The sequence below is a fragment of the Jaculus jaculus genome, chromosome 5 (assembly GCF_020740685.1).
Source record: "Jaculus jaculus isolate mJacJac1 chromosome 5, mJacJac1.mat.Y.cur, whole genome shotgun sequence".
Classification (NCBI taxonomy): Eukaryota; Metazoa; Chordata; class Mammalia; order Rodentia; family Dipodidae; genus Jaculus; species Jaculus jaculus.
Window position 1 is genome coordinate 81,826,790 of NC_059106.1, and position 24,317 is coordinate 81,851,106.

Here is a 24,317-nt window from a genome sequence, read left to right on the forward strand (position 1 = left end):
GGCACGTGCAGGAACATGGGCTGGGCACCCGCCAGGTCCCTTATCACCACCACACACAGTGGGTCAAGGGAACCAGATCCCCACCCCAAACAGACGCTGGGAGCTGCTCCATTCACGTTTTTTACTAAAGCACCCACACAAGTTTCTGTGCAATGTACAAACATGAGGCGGCCCAGGGGCTTCGGCCTCCTCTGAGAGAGGGAGGAGGGAACCACCGACTAATCCAAGCCCCACATGCCCCCATGCAAGGGCCAACCCTGCCATCCCAGGCAGCAACACAGCACCCCCTCTGGTCCCGCTCCACGACAGGGGGCACTCGAAAGCTTGCCCCTACAATGTTGAGTGAAAAAGGTTTCCCCTCCCCTGGAAGCATGGGGGAATCCCCAGATTTGAGAATTCCCCCTGGAAGAGACACTGCCCCTAGTCATACCTCCCACCCTTCCAGGCCCTAGGGGACTTGGGGGAGGGGGAAACTGAGGCACAGAAAGGTGGAGTGACCTAGCCTAGGCCACTCCGCGAGGCAGTGCAGGGGCTGGCCCAACCCTGACAGTGAGGAGAGCTGGGCTTGGGGAAGTTGGGCAGGAAGAAGGGTTGACCCCCGAGAGGGCCACATTTGAGGGGCCTCTCCAGGCCAGAAGCTCCTCAAAAGTGGGTTCTGAAACTTCTAGGTATAGCTGGCAGTCTATTAAGACCCCCAGGAAACAGCCCACAGTCTCGGTCCTGGGGGGGGTCCCTCACAGAGCAGCTATCAGCCAAGTTGTAGGTCAGTCTTCCTTGGCACCAAGCTCCTTTGTCCATTAGTGTTAGCCCCGGGGGGGCCATGATGTAGGCCGCCCAATGTCCACTGTGATGTTGGTGAAGAGCGGTTGCCGAGACACCTCCAAGACTTGGTACCGCACAGACCTAATGCCATCCCGCTTCATGGTCAGCTTTGTGTTTTGAATCTTGGTAAACCTGAAAAGGGATTAAATGAGTTCAGATCAGGGCTAACTGCCAAACTCAATCTGGGATCTCCCAAGCCAAGACCCAGGCCATCCTATTCCTTCTAGGGGCAACTTGGCAGGAGCCCATTTTGCTTTTACAACTGACTTGAAAATACCACCTTTGGTCACAAAGATGGTATGATTTCTTCACAAATCTCCTTCAAACCTTAGGCCATGATATTTGAGACATCCGACAGGCAGCTCCAATGCAATGTGTCCCATGTCAGATGCATCACCTTCATTCCCCCAACCTGTGATAGCTTTGTTCTTCCATTAGCTACTCCTTCCCCATCCATTCCTCGTATGGCAGCTTGAACTGAACCCCGGGGACATGCCATGAATGGGACAGGCAAGGTCCTGTCTTCTCACAGCAAGTCCACTTCACTAAGGAAGGAAAGTTACCAGGCAAGGGAAATGTCAGAGTGCTAAGGGTAGAAAGTAGCTTCCAGCCAGGTGTGGTAGCAACACACCTTGAACCCCAGCACTTGGGAGGCAGAGGTAGAGGGATCACCATGAGTTCAAGGACAGCCTGAGACTACATAGTAAATTCCAGGTCAGACTGGGCTAGAGCAAAACCCTACCTCACAAAACAAGCAGAAATGTCTTCCTTGGAAGAAGTATGTGACACTGAGTTGCTGCTGGCAGGGGTAAGAACATTCCATAGAGGACAGAGCACATGGCAAAGGAAAAACATTATAAGGCTAGCTTGGCAGTTAAGAGTGTGTATGGGCAGTGCACTCTGAGTCACAGTAAGCGGTTCCTATTCTGTTCTGTGAGCGAGAAGATACTGAGGGATTCTAAACTAAGTTTCAGAGAGAGTGCAGGGGAGACACTATGGAGGGAGGGGTGAGGAAAAGTAGAGGAACCCCTTCAGCAGTCACATAGGTCAGACGAGGGCAAAGGTAAAAGGGCAGAGCAAGTAGGAATGGCACTGTTCTATTTTGATGGTTTGGACATGTAGGGTAAGAGAAAGAAACTTAGAGAACTCTTAGATTTGAGGCAATAGAAACCGCTATCTAGACTTCCTTAGTCCCAAAATTTCATGCAACCTGGCTGTTTCTACACTCAAACAGGCATTGCTACTAACTGATACAAAGCTAATCTGACATCAAGATCAAGGCTCTTGGCATGTACTTACAGAGCACCCCTGCCAACTTCACCACAACTGTTGTGATTCTAGGAAGTCCTTTTGAGCTCAGCTCAGATGCCTCTCCTAAATCTCCTAGCTACTCTCCCTTTAGCTCCCCAAAGCCCCTCTTCTCCAGGCTGTCACCCTGTCCTGCTGACCATGCTTTTGTTGTTTTTCACCAGCTCCCTGGACTCCTTGGGGGCCTTGTGCTCTTGCCAAACTCCAGCTCCACATCAGTGCACAATCCATCTCCCTACCTCTACATCCTGGGTTTAAGCAGAAAAAGCTGAGAGGGGTTGGAGAGATGGCTCAGTGGTTAAAGGCACTTGCTTGCAAAGTCTGATGGCCTGGGTTCAATTTGCCACTACCCACATAAAGCTAGATAGCACATGCATCTGGAGTTAATTTGTGGTGGTAGGAGATCCTGGCATACCAATGTTCTCTCTTCCTCTCTCTCAAATAAGTAAATGAAAAAAAAAAATTTTTTTAAAGAAAGAAGCGGGGTGTGGTGGCGCACGCCTTTAATCCCAGCACTGAGGGAAGGGGAGTCACATGGGGTGCTTGTGCTTTGGGAGCTAAGCTTAGCTGGGGAATCCGTTTTCAAGGCCAGCACTGTCTACAGAGTAAGTTCCAGGTCAGCCTTGACTACAGTGAGACCTGGTTTCAAAAACAAACAGCTGGGTGTGATGGTGTACACCTTTAATGCCAGCACTTGGAAAGCAGACATAGGAGGATCACTGAGAGTTCGAGGCCACCCTGAAACTACATAGTGAATTCCAGGTCAGTCTGGGTTAGAGTGAAACCCTGCGTCTAAAAAACAAAAAGCAAACAAACAAACAAAAAAGGTAAGTAGGCCTTCCAAGCACACATACAACCATGCCTGGCCCCGGTCCAGAGCCCTTCTGTGACGCCTCAGTGCCTCTAACAAAGCTGAACTCCTCTGGCAAGCAACTACTCAGCACTGAGTGTCCTCTGCTGCTACTCCAGCCTTCAGGTGTCTCAAAACCAAGCAACTAAAATCTCTGCACATGCCATGCATGTTCACACTGGACTCTTAGGAAAACAATTTCCTTCAACCACACTGGCCCTCACTTAACCTAGTGAATACAGGACTGTGCCAGAGGTAGCATGAGGCAAAATATTCAGTGGATGAGTAAATAACTTTTCAAACTCCACATTACGCCCACCTCCTCCAGGAATACTCTTCACAATCATTGTCTCCTCTGCCAGAACTGTACCTGGGCCCTTATTAACTTGTGTCATAACTGTCTCCTTGCCTAAAGCAAGCTTCAAGAGGGCCAGCAGGGCAGGGGTTGCATGGGACATGCTCTGGACTCCCATCCTCGAGTTTGGCACCAGCCAGAGAAGCATCTGATGTCCAGGAGGTCTTTGTCTGTATTTCACATACCATTAGGCCCTTTCCTCAGCCAGGTGGAGATGCTTAACATGGCCACTTCCTAAGATGAGCTGCCTCCTTTGACCTTGGAGGGTTAGCACTGCCTTTACACTTGCTACTCCACGATGCTTGGGTAACCTTTGGCAGGTCCCAGGATCTATGCACAGCACCCTCATATAAGCAGGGTTCAGTCAAGGTTTATAGTCAAGGTTAAGTCTTTGAGGGCACCAACAGAAATGCAGTCCATTCAATAACAACACATGTTGGACTTTAAATCCTAGTCACCTCTATAAACCAGGTCAAGGGTGAGAGATATATGGAAGACAGAGATCAGTGATCAGGGGTTCCAGATATCACCTCTAGAAGTCGGGCACTGGGAACCTTCTCTGGGCACCAGTGGCCTCTGGAAGGCTATTCTCAGGGGTCAAGGATGCTCAGAGGCCACCTGTAAGGTTTCAGGGATTGAAGACACTTGGGATCAAGAATCAGAGACACTGGGAAGTCACCTCTAGGGAGCCAAGGGTCAGGAGCACATGGGGTCAGGGGTACTGGGGTCACCTCTGAGGGTTAGGCTCGTTATGCTTGTCCCGGTCGTGCTTGATCATGCGGTAGCGGCCTATTCGAATGTCTGGGCGTGAGATCTTCATCCCAGTTAGGGAGATCCTGGGGACAGGGACAGATGGACTGAACAGGCACCAGGAAGGGCAGAGTCTCATTCAGTCTGCACCTCCCCTTCCCCTCGCCCACCCTTCTCCAGTTGCATCCCTACTTACCGGTTGAAGATGTCATCATCCTCGCCACCCCAGCCCCAGTACTCGTTCGGGAAGCCATTGATCCTCAGAAACTGCGCCTTACTCAGGCCTGATACACCTCCAAAGTAGCCAGCATAGGGTAGCCTATGGTATGGGAGGGCAAATGTTAGAGTTGCAAAGAGGTTCAAGATGGAGTGTGTGGGAAGAATATGTAACTGGGGCCCAGGGAGGATCTAACGTGGGTTTGGGCCAGGGGCCAGAAGTATACTGGAGCTGGGAATGAGGTCCTGGGGGATATGGGAGTGAGGTGTTCTGGGTCTAGCTAGAACCTCACCGGAAGCCAAACTTGTCCATGGCAATGGCAAAGTGGCGGGGCTGGTCACCACAGCGGTACAGGTTGCGGTCATCCATGGGGATGAGGTCAACGTCACTGAAGATGAAGCAATCATAGGCAGCATCCTCTTTCAATGCCTCCAGGAAACCCACATTGAGCAGTTTGGCCCGGTTGAAAGTGTCCTCACCATGCTGGTGGATGGGTGGACACAAGTCAGCTCTGGGCCTGTGACCAGCAAGCATCTGCCAATTCAATTTCCAGGGCAGTTCTGGGGGACCACCTAGCTCCTTCCCTCCCTGTATGGCTCCCTCAGACATTTTGTTTTTTGTTTCTCAAGGTAGGGTCTCACTCTGGCCCAGGCTGACCTGAAATTAACTATGTAGTCTCAGGGTGGCCTTGAACACATGGCAATCCTCCTACCTCTGCCTCCTGAGTGCTGGGATTAAAGGCGTGCGCCACCATGCCCAGCCTTTTTTTTTTTGAGGTAGGGTCTCTAGCCTAGGCTGGCCTTGAACCCAAGGTGATCCTCCTACTTTAGCCTCCCAAGTGGGATTATAAAGGTGTGTGCCACCATGCCTGGCTCATCTTTTAAACTCTTAAGATCAAGTCCAGCTTCTCATTCTAGACTGCCTCTTCAAAGACCTCTGACAACTTAGTTCTGGTCTCCTCTGTGGCACTGTTTTCACATTCTAAGGCCCAACCATATTACATTCTTCAGCCACAACAGAGCATACTGGACTTTTTTGTCTCTAGGCCTTGGGGTTAGCAGTTCCCTCCGCCTAGAATGTTCTATAGCAATCAAACTCTCACTTGTAAAGGTTGCCTCCTGGACCAAACCTCAGTACAAGTCCTCCCTTCTCTTCTGGGCTTCACTTATATCAGTACCTATTAAACCACTATTTAGAGTGCACACCATGTTTGTTCATTCATTCATTCAAGTGCCTTTAACCGCTGAGCAATCTCTCCAGCCCTCATTCATTCATTTGTACACTCAAACATGTCCTGTGACCTCCTCTGTGCCAGGTTGACTCTCCTATGTGGCAGCGGGTGTTCTAGAGATGAATAGCCCTGATCTATATCCCTGCTCAGTCTACAGTCATGAAGTTAGACACACACTGAATGCCTCAACTGACCCATGCTGAAGAAGTTGTTCCTCTGGCTCATTTCCATCCACATCCAACTCTCTGGGCAGCCTCTGGAGACTACGCTAGATGCACTTGTCTACCCAACAACAACAACACCAAAAAAAGCAGAAGGCTATAGGCAGTCTTCACATCTCTTGAGATGGAGGCCCTAAGAAGGTAGGTCTACAGGGATCCTGACCATGTAGGCTCACACACCAAATTCTGGGCAGAGAAGGAACAGGCAAGGAAGATCTGGCCCCTCAGCTTCTGCCACAACCCAGCTCCCCAGGCTAAAGCCAGAAGTTCCTGGGTTGGGATGAGTGCATGGCCCCCCTCTACCCTGGCCAAGCCAGAACCTGATGGGCAGAAGCTTTTCCCCCTGGAATGGTGGACTGCCCTGCCCCACTAGCTCACTTCCTCCCTTCCCTTCCTCTCCTGCACCTTCTTTTCCACCAGCCCCCTTGGGAGGATTGGCCATTTCTCCTAGATCATTAGCATTCCTCCTGGCCTCTCTCACCAGCAAGGAGCCCTAGGTTTCTCCCCCATGGCTCATAAACATGCTCAGTTCTCCCCACAGAATAAACAAAACCTTTCTCCAGCTACCACCCTACCTTTTGCCTTCCCTTCTCAGCAGAGATTTTTTTTAAGAGTCGTCTCTAATCAGTTATTTTGTCAAATCCGATTCCTTCTTCAACCCACTGCAATCTGCTTCCGCCCCCAACATGCCCTCGAAATGGCTCTTGCTGGGCCCACCTTGTTGCTAAATCCACTGGACGCATCTCGGTCCACATCCCTCCTCACTCCCCCACAGTGCTCAAGCCACTGCCATGCTTCTTCCTCACACTGACTGCTGGGCTTCCAGGAGACCCACTCTCCTGGGTCCCTGACACTCTCTGGTCCATCTTCTCAGCTTCTGTAGCCACACTCCTCTCCCTACCCACCTCGTAGTGCTGGCTTTCTCTTCCCATGCTCCATGGGCATGCAGGATGTGGGTTTTAAAGACCCTCTATGGACAGGTACTTCCAGATCCTCCTCTTCCTTACACACCTCCCTCCTAGTCCTCAAGCCTGCAGAACAGTCCTCCTCCAGACTTCCCCCCAGGTTCTCAAACTCATCCCCGGGCAAGAAAGCACACAGTCACTCTCTTCCCCAGACATGGCGTCGCTCCTGGGTTCCCCATCTTACTCATCGTACAGCCATCAACACAGCCAAGACTGAGCCCTTGCTTTGCCTTGACATCTTTCTCCTCTCCACTACTCATGTGACCTCTCCCTTCCTCGCGCACAATGACTGTTCCGCCCATAAGTACATTTACTATCTCTTTCCAGGCTACTGTAATCTCTTCCTAAATGGTCACACTACCTCTAGCCTTCCCCTTCCATCCAACCCTTACAAGCAATCTTTCTGAATAGCAGCAAATTATTTCCCCTTCAAACAATGATGCCCTGCCATCTTCAAGCTAGGTCTTAACAGCTAAGCATGCCTCCTCAAGACTTCTTGATTTGTCCATCAATTCCTCCAACTAAGCTCTGCTACTGTCTGCATGTTACACGCAAAACCCCAGCTAACAGTTACTGAACACAGGAGACCAGTTCTCTTGCTGAGCCCTGGTCCTTCAGATTGGTCTGTCTAGAATGTTTGCCTCTTCCAGCTACCACCTATTCATCTCTCCAAGTCCTCCTGAATGACTGCTTTACAACCAGAGAGGACCCAGCCTCTCTGTGTTCCCATGGCCCCTTACTCCAATGCCAATCATACACCATCCTCCTGAAGTCTACAGGGACATCTAAGTCTAGTAATTCTCTGGGGACAATGCCAAAATAGGGAAGGCAGACAAAGACCCACAGATCCCCCCCTCCACCAGCTCCACAAAGACACCAGCAGGCATATAGGCAATCATAGCCCTGAGACCCTAAGAAGGTAGACCCCCAGGTGCACGTGGGTTTCTTGATGGCTAGTGCCCAGCCCAGGAGCACAGACCACACACCTGGTTGATGACATAGACACCATAGCGCAGCCGCTGCCGCCTCAAGATGGGATGCAGGTAGTGGAGCCAGTAGCGAAGGTGATGCTCCCGGTGTCTAAAGGGGATGATGACTGCCACTGTCTGTGCTGGAATGCAGTCAGGCGGTGTATAGCGGCCGCCCAGGAGCACGCCTGGGTTTTCCCTCTGCACCCGCTCCAGGGGCATGGGTGAGGTGAACTCAATCAGCAGTCGGCCCACTACAGGCAGGAGAGGGTCAAGAATCAGCGCCCCTCCTCTCTCTGGTAAGATTCCACACACGCACACACACACCCAGCCCCCTAACCCCCCCTCACACGTATGCTGGGGTGGGAGAGACACTTTTTATCCTTTATGACTGTTTTTCATTTTTAATCTTTTTGGAAGTGCACATTTTTAAATCTTTTTATTTTTTTCCTAAGATCCATGTTTATATATGGGCCCATGGGCTCTACAATCTTCCTTCTCCCCATCTTCCCTTCCCATTTTCAGCCCTTTTCCCTGTGATATCTGACTAAAGTGTGGTATTTTAAAAATCAAAAAAATCAGGACTTTCACCAGGATCCAGGGACACCAGAGCCCTAGAAGTGGTCAACAGAACCCTAGGAACAGCCTTCTTTCAACAGACCTGGACCCTTGGTGCTCCCAAGGGTCAAGACTGCATTGCCCTAGTCACATTCATAGGACCTTCTTCCCCAGCCCCATAGAAAATTGGCATTACCCTACAGGCTCACCAAGACTAGGCGGCATGTCAGCACAGTGTGGCAGGACAGGAGCCGTAGGACCAGGCCGTGCACTGGGGACCTCAGGGAGCCTGGAACTAGGGGCAGTGGTGTTGGGCCGAGAGCAGTTGGTGCTGCTGCTGGCTGCTGGGTGGAGGGCATGGGCAGGGCCCCGGGCACTGAAGCGGCTGAAGAAGGCCAGGTGCTGGGCGTAGACATCAAAGTAGAGGATGACGGCCACAAGGAAATGCAGCAGGCAGAGGAGGAGCACAGCCTTGCAGACCCGCTCCAGCGTCCCCCCCAGCAGTCTGCTCATCCCGCAGGCGGCCACTGGCCAGCCCAATGGGCCCGAGCATCCGGCTGCCGGCCTGAGCAGGGAAAGAAACAGACCCCCACAGGTCAGAACAGGACCAAAACGGCTGCTCACTGGCTTCCTGCCCAACTGCTCACCCTCATGGGTCCACATCCTCACTCACACTTTCCTGCTCACACTCCTTGACAAACAGAGACTGCATTCTACCTGCAAACATACTCAGGCTGTTACCAGTAACTCAATATCCATTTACCTTCAGGCACTCGCTAGTACTAAGTCACAAGTATGTATACACATACACTTAGGTACACACCCTTATCACACAACTCTACAACACCCGTACTCCCAGCAGTGCGGACAGGCGAACTTGATTACACAGGATGGTGCCTAAGCACAGAAACACATTTACCTACAGGACGCACACGTGTACCTGTGCCCCAGAGAACACATAACCACACAGGGTAGCATCCTCAACACAGGATACATGGCTTAGGGAAGGGGACCACTTACTGAGTACCTACCATGCAGGAGCACTTTACACTCATGACTTCATTTAGTCCTTCCAGGAGCCATGGTGGGAAGTGGTTTGGTCATTCAGGTCCCAGAGGAAAGCAGGCAAGGCCAACTAGGACCAGGCTGGGATGTGGCCCTTGAAATCCAGGGGCCCCAAATATGGAGAGGATGTTTATACGATCCCTTCCCTCTGGAGCAAGTAGCTCCAGTGTGGAGTGTGGGGCAAGAGACAGGCCTCACCTAAGACGTCAAGGCTGGCTCCAGAGCCTGTCCAGCAGAGCTAGTTCTGATTCCTGGAGCGGGGCATGCTTGGGCCCTAGAGAAGGGGTACAGTTCTCTGCAAGCCAGGGAGGTTGTGGGGGGACCCTCTTGCCTGGCCTCCAGCTGTGGCTTCAAAAGGGCAGCAACTACTTCTGGCAGTGCTCCAGGGGGCAGGGGGCCTCACAAACACATAACCACACGGACATCTCTGGTCCCGGCAAGAGTCACCCACACTCAGTGACACACAGAGAACTACCTATAGAGTCACAGGTAACACCTGGGTGAACGAACACACAAGGTACACACTCATCAACAAAGCTGCAGCTCCCAGCCATACACCCAGACCCACGTGCAAGCACCCCCACCCCTCCCACCGGGGCAGGGGGTCTGGGTCGGGTCGAGCTGGCCACCAGGCAGAGGAGTGCGTTTGGGCGGGGCTGGGAGGCCGAACACGTGGCACGGGGGGGGGCGGGGGAGGCAGCTGAGGCCGGGTGGGTGTGGAGCCAGGGGAGGCGCGGGCGGTGGGGGACGCGGATGTGGGGTGGGGGCCGAGGCACCGGGGAGAAGCGAACCGACCGCCTCCGCGCGCCACGAGGCCGGGGCGAGCGAGGACAATGAGGGAGGTTGGCCGGGGGCGGGCGGAGGAGCCGGGGTGGGGGTGGGGTGGGGTGAAGCCAGGCCGGGGGCTACCGCCGGCGCCTCTCTCACCGGTCCGGGATCTAGGGCGGCGCTCGGGTGGCCCCTCGCGGGGCCGGGCCTGCAATCTCGGGGCTCTGGGTGGGGAGCCGCGCGCGCCCTCCGCTCACCCGGCGCTCGGGGCTCAGCAGGGGATGCTGCTCCAGCTCGGGCAGGATTCCCGGCTCCGCCAGCTGCGGCCGGCTCCGTCCCCCATGGCCCGGCCCCGCCGCCTCCGAGCGCCGCCCGGTCAGCGGCTCCCGCGGCCCCAGGGCCGCCTCCCGCCGCCGCGGGCCATGGAGCCGAGCCGCCCCGGGGGGCAGGGCGGGGCCGGGCAGACCCACGGACCGGCGGACCGACAGACCACAGCGCCGCCGCCTCCCTCCCGCGCTACGGCGCCTCGGAGGGGCAGGCCCGGCCGGCGCGCCCGCGCGCGTCCCCGCGGCCCCCGCCTCCAGCGCGCCTGCACGCGCCGCTCGGTCTCCCACCCCAGCCATTGGCCCAGCCGAGCGGGGCGGAGGGAGGCCCGCGGTCTGCGAGAACGCGGGTGACTCCTCCAAGGGTTTGGCTCAGGGGTGGGCCAAAACAAGGTGCGGCAGGCCAATCCCTTCCGCGGGCAGTGGGGACGGCTCTAGAATGCGGGCCGACGGAGCCTGGGGGAGAGGGGTTTGCCAAGTCTTTTGTGGGTGCATGATGAAAGGTCGACCGCCAACGGGGGCTGCTAGTTGTGCAGAACCCTTAGAGGTGTGGACTCGGGGTGGCTAGGGCTTCTGGGGTAATAAGTCGGGTAAGGTTAGGAAAAAATCTGAGACTGTACAGGGATGGGTGGAGCTGAGCAGTGCTCTGGGAATTCCGACCCGACGAGGGGTTGCTGGGAGTGGCTGGACACCGGTACAGGAGGCATCAGAACGGGCTCCAGGTATGCCCGAGGATCGAACTAAGCTGTAGCCAGATACTTGGGCCTGATGGACAGTTCCTGGATGACATGGGTCTAGGAGGACACCTGAGTTCAATATACCTCCATCAAGATGCTGCAGCACGATAGTCCTTAGCCCAGCACCTTATCTCCCCACTCAGGAGCCAGCACTGTCCAAAGCAGAGATAGTGTGGATAGAGCCAGAAAGTTAGTAAGAGGTTGCCTTGAGGTCAAGGTCAAGGCGCATGGGTCTTTCCCTTCTTTTGTGTAAGGTGATGTGAGGAAGCAACAGAAGCCGCACTGACTGGGACAAATACCACGTTTATTTCACAAACACTGGGAAGATGGGGTGGGAATGGAAGTGAGGAAACAGGTGCACCGCTGCACACCCGGTCAACATCAGCAGCCCACTCCCCACAGAGGGTTGAGTCTGGACTGCTGTGCCTCCAAGTCAACAGGCAGCAAGACGTGAGTGCAGGAAGCCTCTCAACACCAAACCCCTTTAAAGTTACAGGGCACAGCTCCAGCTGTCCCAGGAAAACCAGCAATAAATAATACTGGGGCACGGCCCCACCCACACAGATCATCTAGTCACCCATCTTCACTCTGGAGGTCTGCAAAAGAAGAACAGGAGAAATCAAGAACAGAGACACAGATATAAGTCAGTGACCAATGTCAAATCCATGCCAGCAAATCCATGATTGGAGGGGCAGACCACAACAGATGGATGGCTACACCAGGGCAGACACACTATGACAAATGAACAAAGACAACCAGGCAATAACAGAATTCGGCTATACGATAAAGAGGTGACTTATAGACAGTGCCAATCACCAAGTCAAGGACTCAAAGTCATATTTAGACCGTCAGGCACCATGATCCTTTAATCACAAACCCAAGCACTATGTGACCAAACACAAATCAAGACATGCTGTTCAACTGACAGGCACATCACATATAAGGCCCTGAGAGAAACACAAGACAGACTGACATAGACATGATCCCAACCCAGTCTCAACCACAAAGAAGACATCTTTATTTCCAGAAGACATGAAAAGGGTGACAGGTAAAACTGACAAAACAGAAAGACGGACTAAAGGAGAGGTATACATGCACAAAACAAAAAAGACAAGATGGGAAACCCAGGGGATGGGGCAGCAGAAACTGTTCAGCGAATCTACAGTTATGGGTAAAGGGAAGCTCTTCTCCTCTGGGAGGAGTGGTTGCCTGGGTTGGGGACAAGGACACAAGGACAAGTCTCCCCAGGGGAATTCTGCACCTGAAGGATTGCGACGATGACTCCAAAGAGGCCGATGGCACTGCCAAAGATCTCCACGATAAGAATCTTTACAAAGAGGCTGGGGTTTTGAGCATCAGCCAGGGCGGCCCCACTGCCCACAATGCCCACACAGACTCCACAGAAGAGGTTCGACAGACCTACTGTGAGGCCAGCTCCAAACATGGAGTAGCCTGGAGGACAGAGAGCAGCTTAGTAAGGCAAAACAGCTGAGAGAATTTCAAAATGAGGAGTCCAAGATGGGAGTGGGATACAGGTGAGAAGACCCAGCTTTTCCCCTTCACACATCTACGCACCTACCTGCATGGTAGTTTCGATGGCCAATGGCTTTGGGGTCAGTAGCACTGAAAGGCTGAGGGAGAGCAAAATAAGTAATCAAAAATCTCCCTTTATGCAACCACCTCTTTTCCAGTTTTTAGCCAATGTGCAGACCACAATGGACCAGCTGCCCATCCTCACTCCAGTCCTCCTTACCTCAGCCATATTGCTAATGACAATGGCCATGATGATGCCATAGATGGCCACAGCCTCACAGAAGATGATGCTGGCAGTGGCAATGGCAAAGATGGGGGGAGGGAAGAGAAAAGACAGGTGAGAAAGAAACCAGCCTTCTTCCCCAGAAAATCCCCAGCCAGCCCTCCTTGACTCACACAACACTCTGAGACTGGTCAGAGCAGTTTATCATGAGGTCTCACACACATGTAGCCTCCACTGCAGCTGTGTCCTCATTACCAAGGGGCCCCTTACACTTACCTGACCAAGTTCTTGGTCTTGATCCTGGGTGCCTTGACCCCTCCCCCAATGATGGAGGAGCCAGTAATATAGATGCCCCTGAGAGAAGAATAAAAAACTAATGAACAAGCTTGGAGTGGTGACGCACACCTTTAATCCCAGCACTCTGCGAGGTAAGATGGATCACTGTGAGTTCGAGGTCATCCTGAGACTACATAGTGTATTCCAGGTCAGCCTGGCTACAGTGAGACTTTACCTCGAAAAACCAAAGAACAAAAATAACAAAAAAAAAAAACTGATTAACAAGGGCTGGGGGGCGGGGGCGGGTGGCTCAGTGGTTAAAAGGCACTTGCTTGCAAAGCCTGCAGGTCCAGGCTCAATTTCACAGTACCCATGTAAGGCCAGATACACGAAGTGGTACATGTGTCTGGAGTTTGTTAGCAGTGGCAAGAGGCCCATTCTAGCTTCCTTTCTCTTTCTCTCTTGATAATAAAAAGATATTTTTAGAGCTGGGTGTGGTGGTGAATACCTTTAATCCCAGCATTTGGGAGCAGAGGTGGGAGAGGATAGCTGTGCGTTCTAGGACCCCATAGTGAATTCCAGGTCAACCTGGGTGGGAGTGAAACCCTACCTTGAAAAATTATATATATACACATGTATATATATAATTTAAAACCACTAATAAACAAAGCCCAAACGGTCACTCTTCCCAGTATGACTAAATGATACCAACTGCTATAACTGAGCCCTGCCCCCTAGTCCCAGCATCCCATCACTCACCAGGCTGCTCCAACCACAGAGAGGGAGATTGCTAGACCAATGCCCAAGTTAGACCACATGAAAGGGGAAGTCTCCGTCAGAAACCTGGTGTGGAAACAGGGAAGAAACCAACTCAGCTATGTTCAAGAAGGGGATGGGGCGGGGCACAAACCCCTTAGCTTCCCAGCCCATCGGCTAGGATATTGCCTTCCAACTCCCCAAAGGTCCATGTGTCCCAGCAGCCCGTCCTTACCATGCCACATCAAAGCGGAAGCCCAGGTCAAAAATGGTGTAGCAGATTCCTGCAGCAATGGGGGACGGGGGAGGAGGGTAAACGAAACGAAGGGAGAGAGGTTAGAGGCTGCTTTCTGGAGAGAAGTTCCCTAACCTAGAGATGTAGTGCCTGGTTGATTGCCACCTACATCTAAAGCAAAAGAGCGCCCTGGGCCTCCATTTTCTGCCATTCCCCGGTAATCTATCTTCCTCAATGACACTAAGACCCTCCACTAACCCGAAAACCCTCAAGGCTGAAGGGAGCTAGTGCTCCTTCCAGTCCGCGCCAGCTCCCACCGGCCCGGTAGCTGTTTACCCAACAAGATTGGAGTGGGGTGGAAAGAGGAACCGGAGCAGCCGGAACCTGACTGAAGCAGGCCGGTCGTGACCAAGACAGCATCCGCAGCAGCGATTTAAGGTAAGGGGCTGGTGTAGCTCTGGGGGCTGCCACCTACCACCACCCGCGCAAGCGGGGGCCCAGCCTCCTCCACCGCCGTCAAGAGGGCAAGAGGCGGAACGGAGAGGCAGAGAACCGCGCCGGGACCTGGGTCCTGCTACCACCTTCCCTAGCTGGGCTCTGGTCGGGCCCCGGGTCCTGCTACCACCTTCCCTAGCTGGGCTCTGGTCGGCCCGCTTGATGCCAACTCCCGCCTGGGTCTAGCCTCACCTACGACGAGCATGCAAGCCCAGAAGGCCACGAAGACCCCGGAGTAGAGCAGCGCTAGCCCCGTCATGGCAGCGACGACGGCGGGCGGGGGTCGGGTCGGATCCGTGGGACCACAGCCAAACGCCGTTCCTGCGTCCACCGTCTGCCCCGCAGTCCGTCGACCTGCCCCGCCCCGCAGCCGCCACCTGACTGGCCCACGTGACGCGCCGGCCCCACGTGACCCCTTCGTCAGGTCCTGCGCAGAGTAGCCGGGGACCTAAGGCGAGGCCAAGGCGGGCTGCCCGCGCTGAGCATTGTGGTAGTTGTAGTCGCGACGCGGGGAAGACCCGGAAGTCCTCTTTTTGGTAGCCTGCTGGTTGGCCTCCCTGGTTTGGCCTGCAACCACTGCTCATTCCTCAAGATGTCTTCTCGTCCTACCTACTTCAGGGAGGGAGTGGGAGTGCCAGATTGTTTTTTCTGCCTGAAGCCGGCCTCTTTGTGGCTCGTCTCATTGGTTAGGTAACACCTGCTGTTCTCCTGCCATTCTTCCAGGATGCATTTCTCAATCCTGAGGCAGGACAGAATGCCAAGATATCTTGGTGATCCTTACTAAGGCCGTATCACTCCCTGTTCAAATTCTTAGGATTCTACCGATGCAGGGCCCCATGTCCAGATAGTACCACTGAGCTACATCCCTTGGGCCCCTAATACTCCCCTCCAACTGCCCTACCCTCCAATGCTAAATCTTCATAGGCATGCCAGCAACTCATTGCCCTTGCTTCTAATTACCCATGTGACTCACACTGTAACTTTCAGTTTTTGCTCATCTTCAAGTTTCCCTGACCATTCTGTTTGAGATGGCAATCCCATCTCCCTTAAACCCTCCTTTTCTCAAATTTGGCTTTCCCCATGGAGCTTGTTTATCATTATTTGTATTGTATTCTATCTATCCTCCCCAGGAAATGTCAATACCAGTTTCCATTGTACTTAGTACTCTATATCTAGTGCCTGACACAGTTAATGTCCTCAAAACATGCTGGTAGAATACCTTGTTCTACAGTCCCACGGCCACTTTACAGCTCTGCTTCTACCATTAGATTAGGTGCTCCCAAGTCTGGACAATGTCAACAAAATAAGATTCTTAGCAAATATGGAGCATTAAAAGAAGTGAGGGTTCCTCTCCCTCCTTCATTCCTCTCACCTCTGGGATACAGCAACCAGGTTTTCTTTCCTTTTTTTTTTTCCTTTTCTTTTTTTTTTAATGTAGGGTCAGGCTGACCTGGAATTCACTACATAGTTTCAGGCTGTCCTTGAACTCAAAGCAGTCCTCCTGTCTCAGACTCCTAAATGCTGGGATTAAAGCTGTGCACCACCACACCTGGCTATAATACACATTTTTTTTTCAGGCTTCCTTTTTCTTTCAATGTTCTGCATTAAACCCAGGGCTTGTGCATACTAGGCAAGCATTCTACCTCCAGCCCACAGCAATTCCACTTTGTTTGAAGCACACAACATGCGGACTGATGTTTGTTTAACCCAAATGTTTTCTCTCCTTTTGTTTTGATAATTATTTTACCCTTCATCTACAAGATGAAGTTTAGGCATCCTCTTTTAGGACTTCAACGCTATAGGATCCAGCTGCCCCTGGGGCTTCCCTCTTCAGTGACAGTAGTTTCAATGTGGGTACTGCATTAACTCTTACCAACCACATTTTAAAATGTTTTTATAAGGGCTCCAGAGATGGCTTAGCAGTTGTTTGCCTGCAAAGCCAAAGGATCTGGGTTCGACTCTCCAGGACTCACATCAGCCAGATGCACAAAGGGCATATGCATCTGGAGTTGGTTTGCAGCGGCTAGAGGCCCTGGCATGCCCATTCTCTCTCTCTCCCCCAAATAAGTAATATATATTTTTTAATCTGCAAGGTTGTAAGGCAGAAATAAAAAAGATGGCCAGGCATGGTGTTGCACACCTTAAGTCCCAGGGCTTGGGAGGCAGAAGTATGAGGGGCACTGGGAGTTGTAGGCCACTCTGAGACTACACAGTGACTTCCAGGCTAGCCTGGGCTGGAGTGAGACCCTACCTCCAGAAAAAAAAAAAAAAGCAAAAAAAATTTGTTTTACAGTCTGGAGAGATGGCTTAGCCGTTAAGGCACTTGCCTGCGAAGCCTCTCTCCACATCCCAGGTAAACCAGAAGCAACAAAGGTGAGGCAAGCGCAAGGTCGCACATGCCCACTAGGTGGTGCAAGCGTCTGAAGTTCGATTGCAGTGGCAGAGGCCCTGGCATTCTCTCTCTCATTCTCGCTAAAAAAATAAATAAATGAAATTATATATATATATATATATACACACACACACACACACACACACACACACACACACACACACACATATATATTACAAACAGAGAAGTGAGAATTGCACCAGGGCCTACTTCCACTGCAAACGAACTCCAGATGCATGTGCCACTTTGTGCATCTGACTTTACATGGGAACCAGGGAATCAAATCAGGACCACCAGGTTTTGCACGCATCTTTGACCACTGAGCCTTATCTCCAGTCTCCAACTACATTTAAAAAATTTTTTTTTCAAGGTAGGGTCTCATGTAGCCCAGGCTGACCTGGAATTAACTGTTGTCTCAGGTTGGCTTCAAACTCATGGCGATCCTCCTACTCTGCCTCCCAAGTACTGGGATTAAAGGTGTGCACCACCATGCCTTTATTTTTTTTTAAAACAATTATTTATTTAGTTAAGAGGGAGAGAGATGGCTTAGTGGTTAAGCACTTGCCTGTGAAGCCTAAGGACCCCAGTTCGAGGCTCAATTCCCCAGGACCCATGTTAGCCAGATGCACAAGGGGGCACACGTGTCTGGAGTTCATTTGCAGTGGCTGGAGGCCCTGGTACGCCCATTCTCTCTCTCTCTCTCTCTGTTGCTCTCAAATAAATAAATAAACAAAAAAAATTTTTTTAAAAAGAGGGAAAGAGAAAGAATAAAGATGGGCATGCCAGGACCTCTAGCCACTACAAATGAATTCCAGATGCATGTACCCCATGTGCATATGGCTTATGTGGGTACTGGGGATTCAAACCTGGGTCCTTAAACTTTGCAGGCAAGTTCTTTAATGCTAAGCCATCTCTCTAGTCCAATCACATTTTGAGGACAGGAATCTGGCTTAAATACAATTCACATCTCCACTCCCAAGATCTTGTCTGATGAATAAAGAGAAACAAGATAAAAATGTATTTGGTTTATTCTGGTTCCTTTGATGACCCTGAGAAACAAGCCTAAGTCATTGTAGCCTAGAACTGTCCAGAACTTTCTACAGCAGTGGAAATGTCCTCTAACTGTACTTTCTCTTCATGGAGCTGAGTACTTGAAGTATGATTAGTGTGACTGAGAAACTGAGTTATTTTTTGTTTGTTTTTTTGAGGTAGAGTCTTGCTCTAGCCCGGACTGACCTGGAATTCACTATATAGTCTCAAGCTGGCCTTGAACTTTCGGAGATTCTCCCACCTCTGCCTCCAGTGCTGAGATTAAAGGTATGCACCACCAGGCCAGGCTCAAAAAACTGAATTTTTAAATACTTTATTTAAACTTAAATAGCCATATGTGTCTGTTGAATACTGTCCTGGACAGTGCAGTTCTAGGAGCTACTACATCCACCCACCCTATCCCAGGACATCTGTCAATGTCTGGACACATTTTGAGTTGTTGTACTTAGGGAAGATGCTTCTGATGTCCACTGGGCACAGGTGAAGGCTGCTGTTCAACACCCTACCATCTACACGAGAACCTCCACAACAAAGTATTATTTATGCAGCAGTGAGCAGTGTTGGGACTGAGAAACCCTGCTCTGCAGCATCTAACCCCTGCATAACAAGTACAGACCTTCACCAGCTTACTAGGAACTGGGATGGGCCAAAATCCCTGGACTGCTTCCAGGACAGATGGGCCAAAAGCCTTCAGGGAAAACCCTAAGCCTTTTCTCCCCAGTAGTCAAACAGGCATTTACCAGACCAATGCATGCTGAGCCAGTGCCTGGATAGGACAGCATGGATCCCATCCTCAGTGAAGGGCTACCTGCCCTGTCTCCATCCAGGTTCCTGCAAGGATCCTGGCACAGTAATGAGAGACCAGTGCAGGGGGTCACTAAAGGTCCCAGCAGGCTTAGAAGCTACTCTGTGTCTCTGGCCACACATGGTTATCAGCTGCTTCCCTCATCCTCGTATGCGATGGCAATCCCTCGTCTTCCACTCACAGCTTTTGTCACTGGTGTCTGACCCAGGCGGGGCTCCAGCCCCTGCCAGCTCCGGGAGCTAAGAAATGAGGCTGTAGTGGGAGGGAACACATGTTAAGTGGGCTGGATCCAGAGAAGACTCTACCGGGGGTTGGAACTTGCATCCTTACCGGCAGGGCTGCTCTCAGCCAGCTCCATCTGAGGCCTTGGGATCACAGCAGAGCATTCCGAATCATCTGGTAACTTCCAAGAAGGTGGGGGTCGGAGCTCCCCAGAAATGAGGGACACATCTGGGGTGTCCCACAACTCTGACTCAGGTGGTGGGAGAGGCACATGGAATGGAGAGCCTGGAAGGGAGTAAGGAAATCCGTATTGGCTCTGTGACTCCAGGCCCTAGGTTTCTAGCAAAGACAGTGCAAGGCCCCCCACCCCCCACTCACCAGGCAACAACTCTGCATAATGTGTGAGGTGTGGAGCCAGTCCTGGAGGTGGCCAAGAAGGGTTGCAGGCAGCCTCCAACTCACATGGTGCTAATACAGGCCGGAAGAAGCCACCAGAAGGCTGGGGGACAAGGGCTCCCAGGGGGCAGGCCAACAACACAAAGACATCCATCTCAGGGAAGTTGGCAAGCTTAGCAGGGGTGGGCCGACCTAGGGCCAATACATAGCTACGTTTCCCAGAAGCCTGAGTCAGTTTCCGCAAGTGTGCTAGTGCCTCACGGTGTTGAGCCACACCTAACGTGCCCACCAGCAACCCTACCACATGGGCATCTCTGGCTCTCTCTACCAGATACCGTCGTCTTGCTCTCAGTCGCCCAGCCCGGGCACTTTCATCCTGTGTCTGTCCTGTGTCTGGACAACAGGAAAAGAAGGGTCGTCCTGGAGGCCACCCCAAGAGCAGCCTGCTCAGGTCTGGGTCAAGGTCGGGGCCAGGACTGTCATGACAACTCCCCACATAGAAGGCACCATATTCTTCCAGACACCTCCCTGGGACCAGGGGGAAGTAGCGCCCAAAACGCTCTAGGGGCTCAGGCTGTGGACTTGCGGACCCCACAGGCAGGGGGAGAGCTGGGCTGGAAATGAGCAGATCCTGGTATCGCAGTCGCAGGAGAGTGGCCAGGGACTCTGGAAGAGAAGGACGTGGTATCAAGAGTTGGTAAAGCAAGGGATCCCTAGTCTCTAGACCAAATGTGACCCCAGAGCAAAGGGTGGGTGGGCCAACCAAACCCATATTAAGAGCTCTATGGGATGGTGCTGAAATGGGGAAAATAAGACATGCTGCCATGAGTCCACCCCTCCTTCCTGCACAGGCATAACCTCTCACCCAGGGCATGGGCACAGGCTGGCTCACTCAGCAGTACCACTGGAGCTGTGGGGTCTGGGTTCAGGGTTTCAAAGGCCTTGGCACAGAGCTCCAAGGCCACAGAACGTCGACCAAAGACAAAAGTCACGGGAAGCTGTCGGGCTGGAGGGCTTAAACAGGCAGAGCCGAAGTGTACCAGAGCCTGAGCTCCAGCCTGCTCAGCACCCAGCACATCCACACAGCAGCTGCAGAAGAGACACCGTCAGTGAGTGGGAAGGGTTCCCACCTAGAGGGGAGAGATGGGGTCAACCAAGAAAATGGTAATGTCAAAGGAAGCCATTGACATTGAGGTGTGTCTGTCGTCATCATCATGGAAGCAGTCAGAAGAGGTAGGCACTGTGACACCAGGAACCCCCGCCCCCCCACCCCCCGTGAGACCTAGATTCCCAGGCCTTGCTCAGTTAGGACAGAGTTCACACCTGCCATAGGCTGTGTCCCCTAAGATGAACATCTTCGATCCTGTGGTCTCCTCCAGTCGTGCAGCCACGGCCCCTGCATCTCCCAGTAGCTGATCAGGGAACTGCAACGCCACCTGTAAGTACAAGCTATGATGTCAAGAACAACCTTTTCCACCAAGGGCCTCTTCAAAGGAAACACTTCGGCAACTTTCAAAGCTCTTGGGTCCAGAGAAGCATTCGGTCCTACTGAGTGGATGGAAGGTGGTCCACGCGCCGCAGGCAAACGGATTCCCCCCATCGCCTGTTCTCACGAAAGACCCAACAGCCCGGTCCTCTGGACGACCTGTCTCGAGGGGCGAGCCACCATCCCTGTCTGCTCTCACCCGTTGACACCCCAAGTCACGGACAAAAGCAACCACTCGCTCCAGCTCGTACACTCGGTCGAGGTCTGCGGGAGGAGTGCGCAGTCCTGGGACGCCCGCCTCCCGCTGCAGGGCCGCCTCCGCCGGGCTGCTGAACGTGGTCTCCATGAGGCACAGCTTGGGTGGCGAGGTGCAGCCAAGTCGGCCTCGGGGACTGCGTCCTCAAAAGCAGCCCTCCTGGGGGGTCACAGTCGCTTAGTTGGAGGACGGGTAGCCAACTCGTCGGTTCGCGGGTGGAAAGATCTACTCTCCGACCCTCCAAGCTTGGCGTTCTCCATTACACATGGGGCCGACAGAGATCACTTCCGGGCTCGGGGCGTGGCCTCGAGCAACCGCGCCAATCTTAGAGCAGCACACGCAACCCTCCAATCACCACACAAAACCGTTCATTGCCCGCCGTCCAGGGCCAGTCGCAAGTGCCACCGGGCCTTATGGGAGTTGTAGTTCGCTGGCCGCTGCTCCCGCGGGGCTGTTCTCGTCAGTCAGTGACCTCCGCAACACCAATTACCCAAGTCACGACTCCAATACGAACAACTCCCATCCTTCTGTCACACAAAGCATGGTTTGAAACAGGGTCTTGCTATGTAACCGAAGCTAGCCTCGAACTTGCAGCAGGTTTCTCCCACCTGACCTCTCATATTACATGCTCCCCCCGCCCCCCCCGCCCCGTAGGGTCTCACTGGAGCTCAAGCTGACTTGGAAGTCACGATGTTACATAATGTTTAACTTAGTGCTATTTGGGTTTGAATACTGTACTTGGACACTTACCACTGAGTATTTTAGCAATGTCACTATGTCCTTTTCCTTATCAGCTTTGTAGGTTTAACAATAGTACTTACTGACAGGACTGTCCCAAAGTTCAAATTATAATTTTACAAGGTAGTCATCTGCATATTCCACTTGCTAATATTCTCAAACATTGAACCCTTACCGGCACCAGGCACTACATTCTCAATTTAGTCTTGTAGTAACAGCTATCCCATTTTATAGACAAACAGGTCTGAAAAGACTGCTTAATAAGACACGGCAAGTTAGAGGCACAGTCAGGATCAAAAACCAGGTCTGGGGCTGGAGAGATGGCTTAGCGGTTAAGCGCTTGCCTGTGAAGCCTAAGGACCCCGGTTCGAGGCTCGATTCCCCAGGACCCATGTTAGCCAGATGCACAAGGGGCGCACGCATCTGGAGTTCATTTGCAGTGGCTGGAAGCCCTGGCGCGCCCATTCTCTCTCTTCCTCTCTCTGTCTTTTGCTCTCAAATAAATAAACCAAAAAATTAAAAAAAAAAAAAACAGGTCTACGGCCGGAGAGATGGCCTAGCCGTTAAGACATTTGTCTGCGAAGCCTAAGAACCCAGGTTGGACTCCCCAAACCGCATGTAAGCCAGATGCACATGTGGCACATGCATCCGAGTTGGTTTGCAGTGGCTAGAGGCACTGGCGTGCCCATGCTCTCCCATAAATAAATATTAAAATAAAAACAGGTCTAGGAGCCGGGTGTGGTGGCTCACGCCTTTACTCCCAGCACTCTGGAGGCAGAGGTAAGAGGATCACTATGAGTTCGAGGCCCCCTGAGACTACATAGTGAACTCCAGGTCAGCCTGGGCTAGAACAAGACCCTACCTCAAAAAACAAAACAAACAAAAATCAGGTCTAGGGCTGAAGAGATGGTTCAGAGGTGAAGGCACTTGCCTGCAAAGCTTAACGCTGAGTTTGACTTCCTAGTACTCACATAAACAGATGCACAAAGTGGCGCATGCACCTGGAGTTCATTTGCAGCAGCTGGAGACCCTGGCATGCCCACATTCTCTTTCCCTGCTGGGTGTGGTGGAGCATGCCTTTAATCCTAGCACTCCAGAAGACAGGCCAAGGTAGGATTGTTGTGAGTTTGAGGTCAGCCTGAGACTACTCAGTGAATTCCAGGTCAGCCTGGACTAGAGCAAGACCCTACCTCAAAAACCTTAACAAATAGAGAGCAGGTCTACTTTCAAGAGGCTGGGCTTTATACCCTTCATTCATTTGTACTCATTCTCTCTCAGTCCCTGAGGATTGAATCCAGGGTTCCATGCATTATAGGCAAGAGCTCTTCCATTAGCAATATCCCCAGCCTTCAATTAGTTCTCTTACCTCATACACTACATTTGTCATGGGGATAGATGGGAGGGAACAAAGATCCCTGACACCAAGTGGGAGGAAAAGAACAGTGAAGTGGGATGCATGTGGACATAATGCCTACATTTAGAGGGCTCAAATCTCATGGATGGAAGTCAGCCCTGCTCTCCAGATTTTATTGAAATTTCACAGCACTCCTGGTGGAACTAGAACTGAAAAACAGAAAGGGAGCCAGCCATGCTATGGGGAGAAATCAGATGCAGGCCAGGAGCTGTCCCTGGTCCTGAACGAGCCCCTATCCTCTAAACTGGAGGTCCCTGGAAATAGGGAAGTATGTGTACATGGGCAATACTAGGTCCTGGCTTTGTCCTCTTGTAAGAACTTCAATGCCTTCTCTTCAATCCCTTCCCTCCAACCCTCTTTCTTTTGCACCTGCATGTGTGGTGTGCACAGTGTAGGAATGTTTGTAGGTGCATGTATGCAGCTGTGCAGGACAGTGGTTGATGTGGCGTGTCTTCTTCAACCACTGTTCAACTTAATTCTTGAGACAGGATCTCTCAACCTGGAGGTTAGTGATTCAGCTAGACCAGTTGGCCAGCAGATCCCAGGGACTCTCCTGCTCTTTCCAGTGTCGGAATTACCGATGCATGCCACCATACCTGGCTTTTACTGGGTGCTGGGGGATCCAAACTCAGGTCTTCATGCTTCCATGGCAGATACTTTACCTACTGAGTCACCGCCCCAGCCTATCCCACTTTCTGTACCCCTCTCCAGCCTGCAGCTACACATCACACACCCACCTGTTCATCCCAGAACTCAAATGCCTTTTTTTTTTTTTTTTTTTTTTTTGAGATAGGGTTTCACTGTAACCCAGGTTGACCTGGAATTCACAGTGATCCTCCTACCCCTGCCTCCCAAGTGCTGGGACTAAAAGTGTGTGCCACCATGCCTGGCTTTAAAGCCTA

The 24,317-nt window shown here is 52.2% G+C and overlaps 3 protein-coding genes across 6 annotated transcripts; all 3 read right to left on the bottom strand.

Moving 5' to 3' along the window:
* Positions 1-107: 107 nt before the first annotated feature.
* B4galt2 (beta-1,4-galactosyltransferase 2) lies at positions 108-10,439 on the bottom strand. 3 transcript variants are annotated; one of them, XM_045150985.1, is made up of 8 exons: positions 9,509-9,777; positions 9,277-9,404; positions 8,455-8,810; positions 7,706-7,941; positions 4,595-4,785; positions 4,282-4,404; positions 4,067-4,171; positions 108-954 (listed from the first exon to the last, which is right to left on the bottom strand). In XM_045150985.1, exons 3-8 carry the CDS (start codon positions 8,756-8,758, stop codon positions 804-806), a joined length of 1,110 nt encoding a protein of 369 aa, XP_045006920.1. In that variant the 5' UTR covers positions 8,759-8,810; positions 9,277-9,404; positions 9,509-9,777; the 3' UTR covers positions 108-803. The 3 variants fall into 3 exon arrangements, with proteins under 3 accessions (XP_045006920.1, XP_045006921.1, XP_004672574.1); XM_045150986.1 differs by lacking the exons at positions 9,277-9,404; positions 9,509-9,777 and adding an exon at positions 10,336-10,439; XM_004672517.3 differs by having other exon boundaries at positions 9,277-9,778.
* Positions 10,440-11,421: 982 nt separating this feature from the next.
* Positions 11,422-15,010, bottom strand: Atp6v0b (ATPase H+ transporting V0 subunit b). The gene is made up of 8 exons (XM_004672514.3): positions 14,849-15,010; positions 14,162-14,210; positions 13,930-14,013; positions 13,171-13,248; positions 12,892-12,961; positions 12,718-12,769; positions 12,400-12,590; positions 11,422-11,734 (listed from the first exon to the last, which is right to left on the bottom strand). The coding sequence occupies exons 1-8, from the start codon at positions 14,913-14,915 to the stop codon at positions 11,708-11,710; spliced, it is 618 nt and encodes a 205-aa protein (XP_004672571.1). The 5' UTR covers positions 14,916-15,010; the 3' UTR covers positions 11,422-11,707.
* A 3,048-nt stretch (positions 15,011-18,058) lies between these two features.
* Dph2 (diphthamide biosynthesis 2) lies at positions 18,059-21,541 on the bottom strand. 2 transcript variants are annotated; one of them, XM_045151191.1, is made up of 6 exons: positions 21,259-21,541; positions 20,845-20,957; positions 20,387-20,610; positions 19,504-20,187; positions 19,234-19,410; positions 18,059-19,155 (listed from the first exon to the last, which is right to left on the bottom strand). In XM_045151191.1, exons 2-6 carry the CDS (start codon positions 20,874-20,876, stop codon positions 19,031-19,033), a joined length of 1,242 nt encoding a protein of 413 aa, XP_045007126.1. In that variant the 5' UTR covers positions 20,877-20,957; positions 21,259-21,541; the 3' UTR covers positions 18,059-19,030. The 2 variants fall into 2 exon arrangements, with proteins under 2 accessions (XP_045007126.1, XP_004672570.2); XM_004672513.2 differs by having other exon boundaries at positions 21,207-21,541.
* Between the last annotated feature and the right edge of the window lie 2,776 nt (positions 21,542-24,317).

Excerpts from the sequence above, each read along its gene's own strand:
- B4galt2 (XM_045150986.1), bottom strand. The coding sequence starts at position 8,758 with ATGAGCAGACTGCTGGGGGGGACGCTGGAGCGGGTCTGCAAGGCTGTG. Across the intron at positions 4,172-4,281 it reads GATGATGACATCTTCAACCG|GATCTCCCTAACTGGGATGA; the intron begins GTAAGTAGGGAT and ends CCCTGTCCCCAG. Across the intron at positions 955-4,066 it reads AACGAGCCTAACCCTCAGAG|GTTTACCAAGATTCAAAACA; the intron begins GTGACCCCAGTA and ends ATCCCTTTTCAG.
- Atp6v0b (XM_004672514.3), bottom strand. The coding sequence starts at position 14,915 with ATGACGGGGCTAGCGCTGCTCTACTCCGGGGTCTTCGTGGCCTTCTGG. Across the intron at positions 12,591-12,717 it reads CCATCGAAACTACCATGCAG|GCTACTCCATGTTTGGAGCT; the intron begins GTAGGTGCGTAG and ends TCTGTCCTCCAG. Across the intron at positions 11,735-12,399 it reads TCATCGTCGCAATCCTTCAG|ACCTCCAGAGTGAAGATGGG; the intron begins GTGCAGAATTCC and ends CTTCTTTTGCAG.
- Dph2 (XM_004672513.2), bottom strand. The coding sequence starts at position 21,353 with ATGGAGACCACGTTCAGCAGCCCGGCGGAGGCGGCCCTGCAGCGGGAG. Across the intron at positions 19,411-19,503 it reads TTATGCAGAGTTGTTGCCTG|GCTCTCCATTCCATGTGCCT; the intron begins GTGAGTGGGGGG and ends ACTCCCTTCCAG. Across the intron at positions 19,156-19,233 it reads GGCTGAGAGCAGCCCTGCCG|CCTCATTTCTTAGCTCCCGG; the intron begins GTAAGGATGCAA and ends CTCCCACTACAG.